Here is a 21,064-nt window from a genome sequence, read left to right on the forward strand (position 1 = left end):
CATTAGATGTGTGAGATTACTCCGTGTTGTTGCATTTAGCTGTAGTTAGTTCATTAGCATCAAATGGCACTCTGTCCTGTGGGAACAGCACTGCTTATCCCTTCTACTATTTATGAAGATTTGGATCATTGCCATACATTGGCTCATGCTGCCATGGGCATTCTTGTCCACATCTCCTGGTGCCCGTGGGTTTCTGTTGGTATTGAGGAGTAGACTTGCTGGGTCATAACATGTGTTAGCTTCGTATTCTGGTGTGACTATGGGTACTAGTGGTTTTCTGGACACCAGTCTTTTGTAAGTAGCATGTAACATAAATAGCTTCTCCCACTCTATGGCTTTCCTCTTCACCCTAGGTTGTCTTCGATGGACAGAAATTCTTGATTTTTAATACGGTCAAGTTTATCAATTGTTTCTTTTATGGTTGATCCTTTTTTGTCTTAAGAAATTCTTCCCTCTCTTTAAGATACTTTCCTTTATTATCTTTTTATTTTTTTAATTCTGTTTTTTATTGGAGTGTAGTTGATCTATAAACTATCACTTTAAAGAGCAAAGGGGGAACCCAACTGAAGAACAAGCACTATGTGGATGGCAAGATGGTTGAAAGTGAAACGAGAAATGAAAGTTACTGTGGCACCAGGATCTGATGGCTTTCTCCCAAAGGAAACCACCCTGGAGATTAGCAGTTATTTCAAATCAGCTTTTCCTCCCCTCCCTTTTGATACATAAGAAAACAGATACACTGTGTCATCATAAAGAGAAAAATCAGATTGGTTCATGCGGAATGAGAGCTCCACATCCTGGTAGTTCTAATCATGACAGATTAGTGCAGGATAAGGGGTCCAAACAGGGAGTGGGTAACGAGGAGGTGAAGAGGGCAAGCACAGAAGTGAGGGCGGGGACACAGGGGTTCAAACCCTGCCCTTCCATCCCCCAGGTTGAAGGTATAAGGTGAGTCACTTCACCTCGTCAAGCTTCAGTTTCCTCTTCTGGAATCGGGGGAGGGATTAATATGTCCTCATCTCAGGGTACTCAGGGGGCTTCAGTGAGGATTAAATGAGGCATGAATACAGAATATAACATGTCACACGGTTAGTGGCTCAAGAAATGCCACCTCTTAACATTATTGCCCTTTTTGACCCTCATCATCTACTCAACTTTCTTTTCAAATAACTTCTTTAAAAACTTTCTCTTATTTTTCACTTCAAATGATAGAAATAAAAGTACTTGACTAGTAATGGCATGTGAGATAAATATCCATACTTCTTTCACAGTTAGAGACAATCTGTGAATCACATTTAAGCTGGCTTCTTGAAACAATTTCCAGCACATTCTCCTTGCCGTCAGATGAAGTGGCAATTTTCGTAAAATATGGAGCAGTTTGGTGCTGGGCAGAACGCATATTCAGGCTCGTAAACATAAACATTTTTTATGTAGCGTTTAAAGATGAACTATGTAACTCCAAAATGCTACAAAAATATAAACAAAATAATTTTAGGAAGAAAGAAATGCAGCTAAAGGAGAACTGAGAGGAAGCAGAAAAGGAGCCAAGTTTCCTATGATGCAAGAAAGCTGATCATGGATAAAAAATTTGCTCTTGTGAATTTTTTTAGAGGAAGAGAGTAGCGCTTTCCAGAAAGTATTTAACATTATATAGTAAGTGGCTTAATTACTTCTCAGTCTGACCTTTTCCCAGGAGCTCCAGCCCAAGGTCAGCACCGAGCCTTCCTTCAGCGATGACAACCTGATAGCGATGCTGAGTGAGAACGCGCTGGTGGAGCTGAAGTTCCTTTTTGCTGTAGGAAGGAGGCCCGTAGAGTAAGGCCCTTCTGCCACGGCTGCCAAAGTGGGTCTCAACTGATTCTTCGATCTACAGAAGGAAAGAAGGCATAAAAATTCAAGAGGGAAAAAAAGAACATTTCCCTTGAAGGAGACCATTCGTGCAAATCAGGGGCCATGCAGAGAGCTGTCTTTTAAGTTTTTCTCTAGAAACGAAAGATTCTCTGAGAGGCTGACAAGGACAACGGCAACCTCACCCACAAGAACTGAAGGCAAACTGTGTTTTTCTCACATTACAGAAAGGTGGCAATTTCAGGGCCATTCGAATATAGAGTTCCTGGAGGAATACAGTGGCCTAGAAATACAGAGCTCGACTCTAGCTGCAAATACAAATGAATAACCCTGCTTTTCATCTGCAACATGCTTTTCTAAAGTAGTTCCAGCTGCATTATCTGTTAACAGCTCTTTTTGGTAAACACAGCAGTGGAGACAGACTCAGGGAGGATGGATTTTGTACCAGAAGCCACGTTCAGGGAGCCAACCTGAGAAGCAGTCCCAGAGCTCTGGGGAGACACACTGCTGCTGTCTCTCTCCATTAGGATGCAGCGAGTTTGAATGCATCTCAGTGAGGCAGGATGGGTTCTCCTGTGAGAAGAGGAGGGTATCACTGGAGAAGCGTCATTTTAGGTTCTTCCTTCGATGGTTTATTGCTCCTCCAAATGAATATTCTTTCTCACATTGATGTTTGAAATATCATTAACACAAGAGAAGTTTTGAATCGGCAAGGAGAAAGAATGCTGACATTTAAATTCATTATATGGCTTAATGGGGGGCTTAATACTAATGGAAAGTATTAGGAGATACTGTGTGTTTTCCTAACAACTTGTGATTAAACCTTGATAAAATAGACATTTTTACTACCGGAAGGAGTGTTAAGATTGGGTGGGGGTTAGGACCAAAAATCGGGAGAGGCCAAAGAAGAGGAGACAAAGGAGCTAGAGGAGGAAGATGAGTGGGAAAAGTTAAAAAAAAAAAAAAAAAAGAAATTGGGACTCCACCTCACTTTTAGTGGCAGCTCTGAATTAAATTGTCCATTTCATGGATCTCAAACCCATTGTATGCCACGTATTCCTTTCCTTAAATTTCTTCATTATATCTCATTACTGATAGAATCAATTCCACCTTTTATCAGGGAATGCAGGCCATTTGAACTTAGACCCGATCTTCCTTCTGAGTCATGTCACACTCTTAATCATTTCCATCCCGGTCCCACCCACTCCTTCAGAGCACTCCATGGTGCCTTGCACCAACAATTCCTACCTCTCTCTCCATCTGTCTGTTCAGCAAACTCCAAATCAAACATGACCTCTTGGGAAAATTTTAATTGAAGTACAACCATCCATCGGCACTTATGAAATTGCATCTCTTCCTAACGCGAGCTCCTTAACAGGCAGCATGTGCTGTCTGTGTGTCTCTCGTACACATCGGACATACTTCATAAATGAAGGTATCTAGTAAATTAAAGAGCTGTCAAGATCTTTGAACATATGTATGGAAAGAAAGAAGGAATAGATTGAGCTTGTAAACCTTTTGCGAGCAGGAACCGTATCTTATTTTTCATTGCATACAAATTATTGCTATCTGAAAATTAAGAGACAATGCATAGCGTAGTGCAGGGCCAGGCTGCAGGGTTTGAATCCCCTGGTTCCACCAGCCCTAATTGTGTGACCTTGGACAATACCTTCCTCCTAAGGCTGCCATAAGGATTAAGGAGTTAATATCTGTAAAGGGCTTAGAACTGTGCCTGGCACATAGAAAGTCCTATCTATATAAGTGTTTTTAAAATAATAATATGTCAAAAAGAGCAAAGAGTCAGGAAATGCATTTCTGAGTCTGAGCTCTGCCAGGCACATGCTAACATAGCTGCTGCATACGTGTGTGGTGAATACAATAGAGAGGAAGCTAACACCAGCTAGTCACACCTTCTGTGGGTGGAACTTTGGGAAAACATGATCAGATATCGTCCCTTGTTAAAGGATATCACATTTTATTGATAATGAAACTAGTAAACTCAAGAATTTAACTGCAAATTGGGACATAATTCCCCAGCAAACATTGTAATTGTTTGTAATGATAAACTTTCAAGAAGGAGTATTTGAAAGCAAACCCGGGGTGAGCCTTTGGACTCAGGAGTTAGAGGGACCCAGTAGCCCACAAGAGGCCAAAATAAACAAACATGCGTCTAGGTAAAAGGGGAAGACAGATGCTTCCAAATATATCAGTGTCACTCAAGCAAAATGCACAGAGCCCAGAATTCCCTTCTCACATTATTTTCTTTCGTAATCACAGGATGCTCCTCTCAGTTACAGCTGGCTCCAGGACAGCAGTGATTTCACAGGAGCAGAGTGTATTTTCAAACTCTGAGTTATTATTATTTTAAAAGATACCATCCCTCTCTTGCCCCGCACCCCAACCAGGATCAGTTTAAGTAAGAGCCATGTAGCTCTTACCAGCAAATCTTATAGACAGCATATTCTAAATAGAGTATTAATTGCTGGCCATATTTTGTAATAACCTTTATCACAAACTGAAATTTCAACTCATGTCTCAGACTACAGAGAATAAATAGGAAATAAGCTTGTCAGTCAGATAACGTTGTATTCCCCTGTAACACAAACTGCCCCTGTCCTTGTAATATTTATAACACACTGTATCAGCAGAATGACCCAATACCAAGGGGCGAGAACAGTTTCAGCCGATCCGACAACAGGTGCACACCCTGCGCATGTGAAACACAATTATGTCAACCGCACCAGCAAATGCGGGATTATCAAATGCCCGGAGCAGCCCTTTTGGAAATGAGAGCTCCTGATTACTCCTGCAATTTTGAGGGTATCTTTTTAGCGGAAGAATACATTTAACCTGGCCACCACTGCGACTGAACTTGATACTTGTGGGTCTTGCCAAGGAGAATTTGGGGGAAAAATGAGGGACGCTGACACTCTGAGCCCCAGAGTCACTGCCCCGTCTCCCTCCTTCTGGACAGGTCTGAAATTTTCCCGCAGAAGTCACTTCGCTAGACTACATGAAAGTTGTTTTATAACGGAACACTTATTATCTTTATGGGAAGGACTTCAAAATCTGAAACCTTTATGCCCTCTCAGGATAAAGGGTGGTAATAAAGTAGTCGGAGGGTTAGATGCAACAAGGCAGCAGAAGAACCCAGGAGGACTGGGAATCAAAAGTTTGGAGTTGGATTCTGGCTCTGCCGTTTGCTCACCGCGTCCACTGTGGGGAGAGTCACGTAACTCCTCACATCGGGGCTTTCTCATCTGTAGAGCTGAAGTGACGAAGCCTACTTCGTGAGACTGTATGGGGAATTAAATGAATTTTCTATATGAAAGTGTCCAACACAGCATCCCACCAATAAATGATGTTAAATATATCTGAATAAAATGGAAAACAACTCAATATCATATTGTTAACTCTGTGCTTATATTACAAATTCTTTAAGAGACCAATAGTTTGGTCTCTGTCATAAAAAGCATTTCTACAATTAACTATATGCTTCTGCATATCCTGATATATATTTTTCTCAGTAGGACTTATCACCTCGTAAGGTGAAAAATATGATTTATTTATTATGTTTATTTTCCTTGCACCATAAAGGAAAGTAAATTAAAGCACGTATTTTTGTCTGTTTTGTTCACTTCTGTTTCCCCAATGTAAGAATTAATATTTGGCACCTAATGGGCACACAATAAATATTCTTTGAATGAATGAATACAATCAACTTTTTTTTTTCACTATGTGGAAGTCTTTTTTGTAAATACGACCATGGGCTATTGGGATAGAAAGAAGGGAAAATTTGTATTAAGAAATTTGTTTCACATAGGGAACAATGTTTGGGATCTTGTAATAACCTTTAGTGAAAATGAATATATGTATGAATATGCATGACTGGGACATTATGCTTTGCACCAGAGACCGACACATCGTAACTGACTACCCTTCAGTTTAAAAAAATTGTTTCAGTACAATTTTGAACAGTGGCAAGAATGACAAAAGTGTTTGAGAAAAGTAATGAATTTACAGTAAAAAGAATTTAATGAAGAGCTATCATATAAAGGCACTATATTTCTTAGTTACTATTCAAAAGTCTTCACTGAGACTTACCAAAAAAGCAAGAAATACAGCTCTTGGAAATATAGTAGAGATGAAAAATAAAACTTGGTTTTTTTTTTCCGTATGACAGAGAGATTTTTTTTCTGGATTTATTCAAGTAGCCATGTATTTATGACATTTCTTGATGCTCAAGTACAAATCACATAGTAGGCCTCGGATGTGTGTCATATATAACTAAAAGCCAAATTGCCATGCTGTCTGGATTTTTTGGCATTTTAGAAATACTGAGTGGATCAAGGTGAATTACATTTTAATTTTTCCACTGTAAGAATAGAGTTTTTTTTTTCACCCATTGGCAAAATGTACACTTATTTTAGAGAATTCAAGAAATAAAATGGGTGGCACTTTCTAGGATGCATACCCTATCCATTTTCTACATAAACAATATTTATAATTGTAGGGTAGCTTAGGAACTACGAGTTCCCTGGATGTGTAAGTGGAGCCTTGGAGAATGTTCCCTCCCTAGACAAACCTATAGTGACCCTCTGCCTTCATCTCACAGCTGACTCAGCTGAACCTGGAGCCCACCATGGAATGACCACACATTTTTCAGAACTACTCCATGATACCCAGCACCTTCTGACTGCACCCCCAAACTGTACCTGGGGGCTATCCCAACACCCAACATCCAAAGTAAGGCAAGTTTACTCATCTCTGTCTCTATGTAGGTTCTAAACAAATAAGACAGAAACAAAAGCCATAAAGTTTCAGTATTAAAAAATGTACCTGCAATATAGCTTTGATGAAATGGCACCCACTTAAACAGCTATTGGCAAAACCCATCTTCACCTGTTGCTCAGTCTCACTTCCCTTTGGCACCCTTCACAATTTATAGTTGTATATTACTTGTTTACTGCCTGCCTGTCCTGCAACTCTACATGTTTCATGAGGACCTAGACTTGTCTCTCTGGTCACTGTTGTACACACAGCTCTCTGGTCACTGTTGTACACACTGTTGTACAACCTGGCAGGTTCTAAATGGAGTGAATGGAAGGATGGATGAGCAAATGAATCAATGCAAAAATGAAAAGGATGAGTGCATTACTTGTAAATATTTGCACGCCCTTTCACTGTTTTACTTACTATCAGGTGAAAAAACCCACTAGGAAGTCTCAGTGGAGGCTTCGACATCTGCATCTCAAATCCTAAAATATCCATGACCTCCTCATCTCTAATGACTGTCTCCTCCACTTCACTGTGACCACCCACTCCAATGGCTAAATCTTGATCTCTGTGGTCCCCCAAACAGTCCCATCTCTGGAATTATAAAATGAGACACTCCATTCGCTGATCACATTCACATACTTCCAGCTCTTTATATTTATTCTTACTACAGCGGTTCTTCAACCACTAGTCTTCCCCCCAATGTCGACTTTCTACTAGCCTCCTTTTCACCTTCCCTCTCAGATTCCAGGGCCCGATACTCTCTACCCAATGTGTCAAATTCCCTTGATCCCTGTACATGCATCACGATCATACAGCAACACCTTAAGCATGGAAGAGCTGGGGCTACAGCACTGAGCAAGTCCTGCCCTCTCAGAGCTGACAGCCCATCGTGGAAAGCAGACGTAAGCACCTCATTCGAATGAATTACGACATGCCAGGTAAATCTGCAGGAAGAGGCTGCTGTCGCATCTCTGAGCTGAGAGACCCGAGGAAGCAAGACCTCCACCGCCTGCCTGACCTGCCCCGGGGCTGGGGCTGCTGAGAGCTGCTGAAGGAGAGAGGCCAGCTGGCCAGATCCCGGCTGGCAAAGCCAATTCAGTCTTCATGCTCCCCAGACCACCCCACTGTGTTTCCTTGGTCAGTTCTCTCACATTCTCCGAAGTGACAAACGTGTCCACTCTCCAGCTACCTCCTGCTCTTCAGATAACTGCCTCCCCCTGGCAGAGGAAATCAGCCATCTTAGAAGGAAAGGAATCTAAAAAACAATAACAGTAATAATAAGGACACAAATGAACTACTTCTTACTTATAACTAAGATGCTTGATTTCTTGAATATGTGTAAGCACATCTGACTGTCCTTTATGATTGGATTACCACATTCTGTTCATTCTTATTTTGTAGTTGGCTTTATTCCTTTGATATCTATGTAAGTTTAAAACGCTAAAGCTCTAATCTGTTCTTAGAAACAATAATCAGTACATCTATGTAAACTAAAAAAAAAAGTACAGTGTACTGTGTATACATATTTACACGCAATATAATGTGTACGTGCAGTTGAACTGTAATAATTCTACCTAATTAAACTGAAAAAGAAAAAAAAGGAAACACACTGAGTTACACAGCGTCTGTTTCGGCAAACCTAGCGCCTATCAGCACAACTAACATTTCCTCTTTCCTTCTGATTTCCATGGAAGAAACCTGTCCTCTTCTTACTGAAGACTAATCACTGCTTATTCTCCAGACTCTACACTCCCCCTCCGCCTAGACAATAACCCCTCTCCCAACTTCCATCGTCAAATCCCTGAGAACTTTATCCTTTCAATTCCTTCTCCTGGATCCTTAATATCCCCTCTCCTTTTTCTCCCACTGGCTCTTTCTTAATGTTTATTCATTCACTTCTTCATTTACCCATTTAATATTTTTGAGCACATTCTATGTGTCAGGCATGGTTCTAGGCTCCTGTGTGTTACAAATTTTGCACATGAAAGAAAATGAGAGAAGACAGGTAATTCTTAGATGGAGAGAAAAGATGGGAAGAGGTGTTACAACAGAAGTCCTTGAGGATCGGCAGAACAGGCACTTTGTATCGTGAATGGTAAACACGGTCAGGTAGGCAACAAGAAATAACTGGGAATGAGGATGAAAGTAGAGGTGATGCAACATGACATTGTCATGCTAAGTAGCCCGTAGGAAACCAAAGTAAGTGGTGGAGAATTTAACAGCTGGTAACTTTATGCTGGTCTTTGCACCTGGGGACAACTTTGATGAACTTCGATTCCTTTTACTAAAAGCCATAGCAGGGAGGAAGTGGTTGAGGAAAACTAGACTCACTACAGAGAGATAGAGGCAGGATGTTTTCTCGTTTGAGTTTGTTTTCTGGATGGATGGTACCCTGATCAAGTTTCAAAGAACCAATCTTTTACTACCTAAATCACAGGATTCTCTAAGAACTATATGTCATTATTCCCACGATGCAGAGAATAAGCTTGTTTGTTTAAATGGAAGCATTCAGTGACCTGGACGACAAGGCTCCAAGAAGGAGACCTGAGAACTGTCCTAAGGAGGCATCTAATGGCACACAGTGGGCAGCATGAAGGTCGGGTAGTAAGTGCCCTGTGCCAATGAGGCCAGACAGTGGAACCTCAGAGCATGAGGGAGGGAGAGGTAAGGAACAGAGGATGAGAACATCCCAGAAGTGGGGAGAAAAGTCAAAGGAAAGGATTTGCTGTGAAGATACTGAACAGGGCGTCTGTTAGCCTGACACATTGGAAGAAGAGAGGCCGGCACAAAAGAGGAAATCAAAAGAAGGGCAGGGCAGAGCCTGACCCAGCCGTCCTAAGCTGGAAAATATTTCATGAGAAAGAACATCAAGCTGCCCTGGTGCACTGGGAACATCTGTAACACTGAGACTTGAGATATATTATGGTTTTTGCTTATCAGAAAAGACTTCCCATCCCATGTACAAAATATGAAGCATAGACGTGATGGTGAACCCAGAGAACACCTGGGTCATCTCTGTTTAATGCCACCCTCCTCCCGCACAACTCAGAACCACAGGGTGCTTTTCTAAAAGAGGTGCACAGTACAGAGCTTACGTAACCGGAGGAGGGAGAAGAGGAGCTACCGGAGGAGAGCAACTTGCAGAACAGTTAAAAAAAAAAAAAAAAGAAGAAGATGAGGAGGAGGAGGAGGGGGAGGAGGAGCAGAAGGAGAAGAAAAAAGAAAAGAAAGAAAGGAAGGAAGGAAGGAAGAAAAGAAAGAAAGAAAGAAGAAAGAAGCCACGTCTCAGCTCTTCAGACTCCAGCAAATAGTCATGCTGGGCGTAGCTTCAACTGGGTGCTGCTCACTCCTTCCCCAGGCCAACCCTCACACGAAGCAGGAATCTTGGAAACAGGGAGAAATGAAAAACTAACCAAGAGCACAAGAAAAGGGGTTTCTCCCCAAGTCCCCCTCTGCCGTCTCCCGCTGTGTTGCCCGTCCCCGGCAGTGGCCGGCAGCCGAGCGTACCACCCTCCACCAACGTGCTTGCCCATTTCAGCCAGCATGGAGGAATTTATATCCCCTTCTCTGCTTCTCCCAAGTTTTCCGTTTTTTCTTTCCTAGCTGCTCTGAAAGTCATATTAAGCATCTTTTTCAGCCTCCTCTGGAGGCTGTTTCTCCAACGACTTCAAGACTCCTTGGAGTGCCACCCACGATGCACAGCTGTGGGCCATCCGTTTACTATTTGCTGTGACTTTACAGACATAACAAAACCCAGCTGAGATTACAAAAACACAGGACTAGCTGGGAGATGGAGGTCATGATAGCTTCCTTCAAGATAGCGTCCAGAATAAGATAAAGCTTTCAATGAGATCAGGAGAGAACGCACATTGCTTTTTCTTTTGGCACAAACGAGTTTTACTTTCTATTCCGGATCAAATAAAAACCACTCTGAAGGTCTCTCTTTCTCTTCTTCCTTCTGCTTTCCTCTTTCTCCACAATCCTTCCCCCTCCTTAGTCTTCTCTTAACCAGACACTTAGAGCACACAGAGCTTCAGAGGAGGAAGAAGTTATTTGCTTTCCGTCCTCAAGCCCTGATCACATTTGCTGGTCTTGGAGTAACGTCTCCCCAACCCCCTGAATCTTATCTCAGTGTCGGCAATAGTTCAAGGACATCCGTAATGAAGAAAATATAGAGTTGACAATTCCCAATTATGAAACACCAAGCAGAGGACAAGGAGAGACCTTGTTCTCTTGAAAAATGTTAAATTAATAGCAAGTCTCTGTCCCCTAATGCCAAAACAAGGAGTTAATTCAGCAATTCAGTCTTAAAATAGGAAGTCCCTGCAAAGGCAACGTAACAGAAAGGAAAGAACACTGGGGTCATGACAACAATATCGATACCTAAGCATCATACAACCCACCAAGCATGTTCATGGATGCCAGAGATTCTGAATCTATGTTCGAAGCTTTGCCAGCAACAGCCAATGCAAGGCCTTCTGAATCCTGGGTCTCCGCTCCGCTTCCCACCCCTACCCTGCATTCATCATCTGCTGACACCACTTAAGCTCCACTATGTGCACTTTACTTTCCTCATCTGCAAATTTCCTGCCGTTGTAAGGATCAAAGGAGACCCCAACAGTGAAATAAAAGCTTTCGAAAATGTATAGCCCCTTATACATGTAAGGTGTATTTAAATATCTCTTAAAAAGTGATCACATAAAAAAAAACCTCTTGACAAATTATTTTAAATTCTTGAAAGATAAACTGAGGCATACCTAACATTTTAAGTGTGTATTTGAGCAAAAATCCATTCCAGCTGGACAGCACCAAACCCAAAGTGATTAGGAACACTCCGCCAACCAGCGCTGGGGAAAGACTTCTACAGAGAAAGTGCAGAAGCAGAGAAAAGAAATTATTGATGGACTGCAACCTAAAGCCTAGCTGGCTGTCTGTGACCGGCTGTCCCTGGCGTTTTGATTTGGTAACCTGGAGCCATTCACAGGCTTAGATTTTGGTTTCTTCCATAGGCACCATCTCAGTCTACATACCTCCTTGTTTAATTAACAAAATGAAAAACTGAATTTTTTCAATCATATGATTTCAAAAGGTTTCTGTCACAAGTAGACTATGACAAGGTAGTGTTTCTATATTAGGGGCATTAAAGCATTTAAATAAAATAAACAATCAGTGGTCCACCATTTCTACTATTCTTCTCTGAAAAAATCCAGTGTCAGAGCAAACATATCATTATGAAAAAAGTATGGCCACTGATACCATATACACAATGGGCATCCTTTTGAGATTTGGGTGCTGGGCAAAAATTAGGAAGTATGTTAACTTCACCACTAAATATGATTTAATGTTTTATCTTGTTATAATATTCCATAAATAAATTCACAAGCAGGATATAAAAAGCTCTGTATCACATATCATTCCCTCTTCAGGGCTTAGAAAATATGGTCACCATTAGCTGGTCTTAGAACCTTCTGTTACCGAAGGCAAGTTTGCATGCCCGCCGCACCACTAGGGCAAACAAACTGAAACATCGAAGTTTGAGGCAGAGAAAGGTTTGTTGCAGGCCCGAGCAAGAAGGACAGGGTGGCTCATGCCTAAGAAAACCCCAAACTCCCCGAAGGGTTTCAGCAAAGCATATTTAAAGGCCAGGTAAGGGAAGGGGAGTCACAGGGTACATGATCAGCTCGTGCACAGTCCTCTGATTGGTTGATGTGGAGGTAACAGGGAGGTCAACACCATCAACCCCCAGGCGCCAGAAGGTCTGGGGGCAAGGTGCCCTCGATCGTCAAGTAGTTAATTTCTTCCCTTAGGTGGTGATTTTGAGCATCCGAAAAACTCAAGAAATATACATGAGATACTATTATCTGGGTGCTTCAGAGAGGAGCTGCACCAGAGGACGAGGGGAGGGGTCTGATCCTGAAAGGCTCCCCCAGGGACCTGCTCAGTTACACATCCTCAGGACTCACCCACGAGGTTCCTGAACTCACTTACATTCTCCACTTCAATCCTTGTTCTCTTCTCCCCACTCTCTCTACTACAAGGCTTGCTGCACATCCTCCCACCCCACTCCTGCCCAGCTTGTGACCCCGACTCTCCTCCTAGCCCCGCAGTCCTCTCTGCATCTCATCGTTGCACACACAAAGGTCCCAGGCCTCTGCATCAGGCCATCATGAAAAACCTCGTGGTGGCCAGCCAAGATTCTCCTGCAGCACCACAGGGAATACGCCCTACCCTGGATAGAGGGTCCAGCCTAAATGAAACACCTGCCGATGTAAAGGGAGATTTCAGGCACTGAGATGGGGATTAAGATTCTCCATCCACTGCCTATCCAGTCACCACATTCATACCCCTTGGAGAGGTTCCAAAGCCCACTTCAAGTGTCCAATATTGTCAGTGAATGCAGATAGTATCTCGGGCTCCCTCAGCACTCACATTCGTGTAGCAACCAGTTTGATTCGGATCCTCCCCAGAAATCCAGGGTCCCCACGCACCGCACAGATAGTTACGGACGGAAAACCAACACACTCCATGCGGGTGGCCCTGCATCTCCAGGGCAGCAGAGGTCAGCTCCAGTTCTTGGTTTCTGAATGAAAGGCTACAGAACAGAGGAACTCTGCCTCATCCTACCCGCATCGGGGAATGAGTGTGAAATACTCAGGCACCAAGCTCTGCACAGAAGAAACATCCTGCCTTCTACCACATGTTCCCACCAAGCCTCCGTAAGTGCACGTTTATGCCTTGGCACGCGTTCGGTTTTCTTGCTTACTCTGAGCGCCTTTGTGGCTGTTCACTCTCTGTGGCCCTTCAGCTCGCTGGCCAGCACCGATACACAACCTCGGGGACCACGCGGGACAACGCTTTACCCAGCCTGACGAAGCCCTAAGGGCCCCCTTCCCCATGCTTCTCCTCCACCCAGCCCACCCCGAGTCTCCTCCCATTTCCAGATGCTGTACTGTCACACCAACACATCGTAACACGACCTCACGACCCCCTTTCAAAACCAATTTTAGAGCTCTCCAAATTACACATGCATTCTAGAACGTGTATGTATTTGATGGCCAAATTTTTGCTTTAAAAATTAAAAAACCTGGCAGGAAATGACAATATTCAGCAATACTACAACATAAGCACTATCTCTAGAGGAAGGAGTCAGACATCACCTAATACTGTTATCTAATTTTCAAACCCCTAACCTCTATAATCCTTTCCGTAAGGGATGGATTGTATTGCAGGATAGCATTTGGCTTTGTTTTTTCTGTGACTGGCTAGAAAAGTAAGTTCCCTTTCTACAAGTCCAGTTTATTCTTAAAGGGTCCAGCAGATGGTCTCATAGGTCAGGCCTAAAGAAGAAAGCATGGCTTCTAACAGGACAGACTGCTTTGGTTTTCTCAGGAAAGCAGGCGGTAAGGACATCTTATAAACAGAGGAAGTTCTGAATGAACCCAGGGGAGATCAGTGTTTAAGAATCCAATTGAAAGTACAAAGGGAGAATTTAAGGACCGCTGGCCACCACAGGAAGTCCTATACTGGACACACAGCATGAATTATACAATTCCCATTCATCCATTCATTCAATGCCTTATGTGCCAGGCATTGTGTGAACTTGATCCCTGCCCTGATCCAAATGCCAGTAATTTAGTAGAAGGTTCTGTGTAAATGTTAGACTTCACAGGGAGTGGTTGCGTTATTATAAATACTTGGTTACTTTGTTCAGGGTTTTGCTAAGAATTGTGTGCTTAGATCACATGCACATCATTGAATGATGTGACATCCTCCCATTTCTATTACAGAGAAGGGCTTCCTTTTAAAGTGTCATTATTTTATATTGAAAGCAGGAGATAATTCTAGCAGCTTCTTAAGGTTTGTATTTTCACAGAATCTATTTTCACAGATACATTTTATCTGCTCTACAGCAAACAAGTGTGTTTAAAGCAGACCTAGTATTACTTTAACCATTGTTTCTTTAAAATAATCAGCTTACCTCCTTTTCCTCTATATCTACTTTTTCTACAAAAAAAGAGAGAGAGAGAGAAAATTAACTCTGCTCCAAATCTATCTGCTCTTAAAATAGCTTATGTAGCACTGAAATACGGGGACAAGTAGGTTTAGCTTGTGTGTAGGAAGCTTCAGATGTGTTATGAATGTTTTCACTGTCTACTCAGAAAAAAAAAAGAGAGAGAGAGAGAATAATAAAAGGAAGCATGAGGGGAAAAAAAAAAACATTTGAAATCACTTCTGCCCTCTGGGTGTGTCCACTAGGGAAGGTTTACTGTCCAGTGTGAAAGTCGACTTTCTGACTGATACTTTGCGAAGGTCAGGCAGTCCCTACGCTGCTACAGAAAAGTTAATTTCCTGTTCCATTTTTCCTGAAGCATCTGTGCACTTTGTCTAAATTAATGCTAGATTTTCCACTAGCAAAGGACTAGGCTTGGGGCTGAAACATGGGAATGCTATTATACTTCCTATTGCTTGTTAAAGAAACAGTGAAACTCAATTGTGACAGGGCAGTTTTTGGACTCCGAGTGGCATTCTGAAACATAGCTGAATAACTTGACATTTGTATAGCACGCTATAATTTTTTAATGAAAAAAGGAGTATTTCCTAGTACTCACGGTTACGTTGCATATATGCATCCTTTTCCCTCAAGAGGCGCCAAGTGCCATGAGAACATTTTCATGAAATTATCCTTTAGGATGTGTTAAATTAATTGAACAAGGACGCCACGAGCCTGGGGTGGCTCTAACGCCGCGGTGGTCTATATAAGTAAATCGAAGTGCAGGTTTTGAAACTTAAACTTAAGGACAACCAATCAGGAGCAGCGCAGGAGGCTTCAAGCTACAGCCAATCAGTAACTTCCTTGCTCTGCTTCCACCTTTGCTGCGTAAAAGTCTCTCCCGCCGCTCTTGAGGGTGGAGGGCAGTTTGGCACTGCCTGATTCTAGTCGACTTGCGCTCAGATAAACTCTTAAAATTTTCAGTACCCCTCAGTTTATCTTTTAACAAATGTGCTAATGTTCATTCTCCTGCCTTTAATCATCTCGGTGTTTCCCACAGCGCTCTGAGCTACAGTGCGTAATTCGATCCTGCAACATCTCCGCGACAGGCGTTGCCACCCCGACGCCAGGGTCCGGGCAAATGAAACCCGAAAGAGTCGCTTGTCCACGCTCGCTCAGCTTTTCAGCACTGGCACCGGGTCCCCATCGGGGCGTGTCCTCTTTCGCCTGGAGACCGTGAGTGGGGCACAGCAGGATCTGCCTGAGATACGTGGACATTTAACAGGTGGTTCAGCCGGTTTCCAAGTCTGCACCACCAGCCCAATACCATCCGCTTTTTCTTATGTCGAAACAAATAAGAAACACCAGGATCCTGGAGCAGTATTACTATTTAAATAAATTCTCTTTTCTCCCACAGACTATTCACTTTCATCAGGCTTTCCCCTTGCCTGACTCTCCCATCCTGAATCGCCCACTCTTCCCCAGGTCTCTCTCTTAGGCCTCGTCAGAATACACATAGGGCAGCACATCCCAGGTTCTTTGTGTCAAGATCAGCTGTGAGGTGTGTGGTAAGAAATCGGTTATAAAAAGAATTAAAATATCAAAATTTGTAAGTAATTTATACTTTGCAAACCAGGGAAGATGGGCTGTATTCACACTACTCGCTGTCAAACCATTTCTTGAGTGGGAGAGGAAGGAAGCCTTGTGCTCAGTCCTGGGAAACCAGTGCAACGTGCCTGCGTTTGACTGCACTGAGCCGCGTCAAACAGGTAAGTGACACAAGACTGCTCGCACAGGACATGTCGCCTTAAACATCTGTCTAAGCAAAATATAATGAAGAATGCACATAGGCTGAGGATCAAAAATACGTACTCTATGTGCACTCTTGAAACAAACCTAATAGAAGCCATTTAAAGTGCTTGCTTTTGAGGTCAGAGCTTAAACCCAGGTTCTCTGGGGCAGGAAGGACACCAACATTTATTGAATGCCAACTCTGGTCAGCCACCACTTTTTTTGGTGTTTTCAAACACATACTCAGTTTTCAAACACATATTCAGTTTTCACGAGTGCGGCTTAGGTAGCTCCATTTTTTCACTGAGAAAACTGAGAGTTTAGAAATCTAGGTAAAATTTGTCTCTGTCCTTTAGCTAGTAAATGGCACAGCTGGAATTTGAACCAACGTGCAAGGAAGCCCATGTTTGTTCTACAATGTTCCTGTGCTCTATTAGGCTGCTTACTCAATATACTTAACAAGTTAGGGGTTAGAGGGCTTGCTGGGGATAGCCAGGTCTGTTCTTACCTGCAACATGCAGCATCTCTGAGCCTCTCCCTCAGAGAATCATTCTGACGGGGTTGCACTATAAATAAACTTGTGAGCAGTTCTATTTAGAATCCCCAGGTAGGATTAGAGAAACCATATATAATTATATTTCAGAACATGCTGATAGGGCCCACTCTGCTCTTTCAAATCCATGTGATCTTCTAAATAATTATTTTGGTTCATCTACCAAGTACCCATAGCCTCCTTTAGTGAGATTCATTGAAAGCTGAATAATTTTTTTTCATTAAGATCCTTATATATAACCAAGAACCAATGCATCTTTTACTGTTATATTCCTTTTTCAACCCTGTACTTGATAAACCAAGATGTTTTGTTTTGCATTGGACAAGGCTCTGTAAAGTACTAAGACTGACAAAAGACTTTCACCTTGCAGATTTCCAGCTTTGGTACAGTTTCTATCAGAGAACACAAATCTTATTTTAGAGCATGAGCTCATCATTTTAGTTGAATGGCTCCCTAGAAAAAAATGTCCAAAGGAAACCAAAGGGAAAAATAAAACCAAAACATTCCTTTCACCCCAAAGGCCACAGACCCAAAGCTGATAATGGGAAGCACATATATATACACACATATTTTTTTTTAATTGAAATATAGTCAGTTTACAATGCTGTGTAGGAAGCACTTTTAATAATGTTACTGTATCTAGTGGTTTCCATTTCAGAGGGTTTATCTGATGTGAGTTTCATTAGAACAAGAAAGAAATTTGCTTACAGAGAGAAAGAGGCTGAAGCTATTGCCACTACTGTGGAAAAACAAGAGAGAATGACACCTCTAAACTGACTGATTCCTTGATTCAAAGGAAATTTAACATAACGTGCTTAAATATGAGCTTCACCAAGCCTTCATTAAAGTTTGCCTAACGTCAGCAAATTCAGATTTGTTTAAAATTCTCTCACTGTGAACAATTTTTCACCCATGTGCAGTGAAATATTTATATTTATATTTATAAATATATATAATATATAAATATTTATATTTCATTATAAAATTTAAACATAGGTCTAATCAACTATGTCAGAGAAATCCACAAGCATTAAATGCTCATCAGGCAGCCTAACTAATTCTATGAGAGTCGCATACCTGTTGGTATGCTGACAACATCTCTTGAGAGCCTCCTATACATTGACCTCTGTCTTTGGATGCCATCAGCATGATCTTAAAATATTTACCTCCAAATCTGGTTAAAATATAAAAACATGTAAACGGAAAAGCTCAATTTTTGGCAGAATCAGTCTGTTAAAAAAAAAAAAAGGAAATTGCTTGCTACAAAGAGAGGTTAGATGCTAGGACAAAGAAGCCAAGAGAGATGGGAATAGGCAGCGAGGCACATAGGTTGGAAGAGGATGTTTTTAAAACTTTATGGTGGATACCTGAGGGTGTTTACAGGATAAGAACCCCAAAGAGACAAATGAGCTGAAGAGGACAGGAGAGATGGATGATAACTAATGAAGCAAATTCAGTGTAACAAAATGGTAAGGTCATGGGCACCGGGCCAAAGTGCAAGAAATGGGACCGAAAGGACTTCGAGGGATACTGGTACAGGGAAAAGATGGAATGGAGGACCTGCGGGTCTGGCACAGGGAAAAAGAGAGGAAAGGCGCTCCTCTCATTTCCTGGCCTCTGCTTTAAAGAGGATGTTCTCTGACCCTCAGACGCATGAATCATTCATTTATTTGTGCGCTCGTTGACTAGATATTCCTTCAGTGCTCACTATGTGTCAGACACTGTTTTGGCACTGGCGATGCAGCGTAAACAAGTCAAATAAGGTCCTTGCTCTTAAGGAGCTTATAGTCTATGTGGGGAGACAGACAGTAAACAAACAGATATTTATTCAGGGTCAAAAATCTTAACCTCTTTCCCCTACTCTACACCCAGTTCATCTCTCCACATTCTCAACAATAACATGTACTTAATGCTAGCATCTTAAACTTAAAAACAAAACAAAACAAAACAGATTCAGCCCCAACTGAAGACCCTGCTTACAGATAAGCAGGCGTGACTTTGAGTGACCATATCAGCCTTCCTTGACTCTAAAGGCTCATTTTCTGTGAAAAGGCAATGGCTTAGAGGCTGGAGAACAGGGAGAGAAACTCAACAAGGCTATCACCTCAGACACTCCTCACCCACGTACTTATGCTCATTGTAGCAATGACTTATTGCTCACCTACTTCATGAAGGGCAAGTGTTAGGGTCTAAAGAAATTACAGAGATGGGTAAATCCTCAAGGAGATTAAATAATAATTACTCTGAGAGTTAATCCTTATTGAGTGCTTTCTAGCTGCCAGAAGCTGTAAGTGCTTTACATGATCACATGATTTCTCTCATTTCAGCCTCACGTTAGCCTTGTAAGGTAGGTGGTAATATACACATTTTCAGGTGAGAAAACAAAATCCTCGAGCGATCAGGAAACATTCCCAACGTAGCAAGGTGACAAGTGCTATTGATGTGACTTGTGAGTTTCTATGCTGAACATTGTGTCTCCCGAACTTTATAGTTTTCTAGAGCCACTATTACAAAGTACCACAAATTGAGCAGCTTAAAGCAATAGAAGTACATCATCTCACAATTCTGGAGTCTAGAAGCCTGAAATCAAGGTGTGAGCAGTGCCATGCTCCCCCCTCTCAGAACCTGTAGAATATTTCCTTGCCTCTTCCAAGTGTCCGGTGATTTGCTGCCAATCGTTAGGATGTGCTGGTTTGCAGCTGCATGGCTCCCATCTCTGACACAGCAGCCCACCTGATCTGCTTGCCTTCAATTCAGCCCTCCCACCCAGTCCATTCTGCAATGTGCCTTCCAGAATGTTCTCTCCAAACATAAATCTATTTATGGCATGTTTTACTTTCCATTCTTTGGGGGTTCCCTGTTACCTTCAGGACAGGACCCGGACTCCTCATCATGACCACATTTCCAACATCTAGACCCTGCCGAACTCTCTCCGCCTTCTGTTTGCCTTCTTGCTCTGCTCTCCTCACACTTCTCACACACACGCGCAAACACGCACACAGGCTTTTTAATTTCCTCTTTGCATATGTGGTGTTTTCTGCTTTTAATACCCTGTTCTTTCTCTACTCTTTCTAGCTCCTTCTCCTCCTCTTTTAAAATGTCGTCTTGAAGTTGTGGATTCCCTAGCATTCTATTTGTTTATGTGTCTGCCTCACAGTGCCCTTTGTTTCCATATCACCAGTACCTAGCACAGTGTCTGGCATGTATAAACTGCTTAATAAATATTTGCTAAATGAATGAACAAAACAAATGAATGACTGAATGAATGAATGAAAGAGATGAGGGGAAGAAAGGGTAAAGATGAAGCCAGAGCTTTTTTTTTTTTTTTCAGTTGGAGAGGAGCATTCTTAATGAGATAATTACATATATTTTATTGAAAGAAAGTGATGCCATTTCCCAAGAGTGGGAACATACTTAGAAATTGTCTGTGGATTTTAGAAAGCAAAATTAGCACAACTACTATATCACCCTGCCTCACATACCTCTCCAGTGGGCATCACTCATGCCATTATTGTGATCAGAAAGCTATGGACACCATTTTCACCACCATGGTCACCACAGACCTGAGCGCTCCCATGCCCAGTACAGATTGAAAGGGAGGGACCACCTCACCTTTGCCCTGGCAGGACTGCACCCACTGATGCCCTGGCTCCCCCATGGCCGTCCAGAGAGCCCAGGTAACACTACATGCAAGTAGCGTGGGACCAACTCTAATCAATGAAAGATGGAAGGGGAAAGCCAGGAGATAAATTGCTAGCCCTTTCCTCCCCTTTCCCCCAGTGCCTGTTCTGAGATGCGATGGTCTAATACAGCTTCTCTGGAAATGTCTCCCAACAAGTCACCTATTTGTATTTGTTCTCCTTCTTCCTTTATTTCCCCCTCTCTTATGCCCCTGGGATTGCACCAATCAATAAAATGTTAGCATCTAAGTGTTTGCCGTAGGTTCTGTTTCTGGAAAACCTAGGCTAAACAAGTAACTTTCAGACATTTTCAAATGTTAAATATAATATGCATTATTAGAAACACAGATTAAATAAAAATTGTAGTGAAAACATTCATTTATTTGCATTGGGTTATGGTTGACACTGGGACAGTAGTTGTAG

General features: G+C 42.2%; 1 protein-coding gene across 4 annotated transcripts in view; it reads right to left on the reverse strand.

Annotated features, from left to right (window-relative positions):
* The window catches only part of CPED1 (cadherin like and PC-esterase domain containing 1), a 250,353-nt gene that overhangs the window by 224,705 nt on the left and 4,584 nt on the right, over positions 1–21,064 (reverse strand). For 3 of the 4 annotated variants that reach the window (XR_004137904.2, XM_031455263.2, XM_064487398.1), the window contains one exon: positions 1,684–1,867. Coding sequence is in view for 3 of the 4 variants with exons in the window: in XM_031455263.2 (XP_031311123.1) it covers positions 1,684–1,867 (184 nt within the window). In the remaining variant the exon portion in view is untranslated. Of the gene's footprint in view, positions 1–1,683; positions 1,868–15,236; positions 15,894–21,064 lie in introns of those variants that run through there. The other variant, XM_064487399.1, reaches the window with a different exon arrangement.

The sequence above is a fragment of the Camelus dromedarius genome, chromosome 7 (assembly GCF_036321535.1).
Source record: "Camelus dromedarius isolate mCamDro1 chromosome 7, mCamDro1.pat, whole genome shotgun sequence".
In the NCBI taxonomy this organism is placed as follows: Eukaryota; Metazoa; Chordata; class Mammalia; order Artiodactyla; family Camelidae; genus Camelus; species Camelus dromedarius.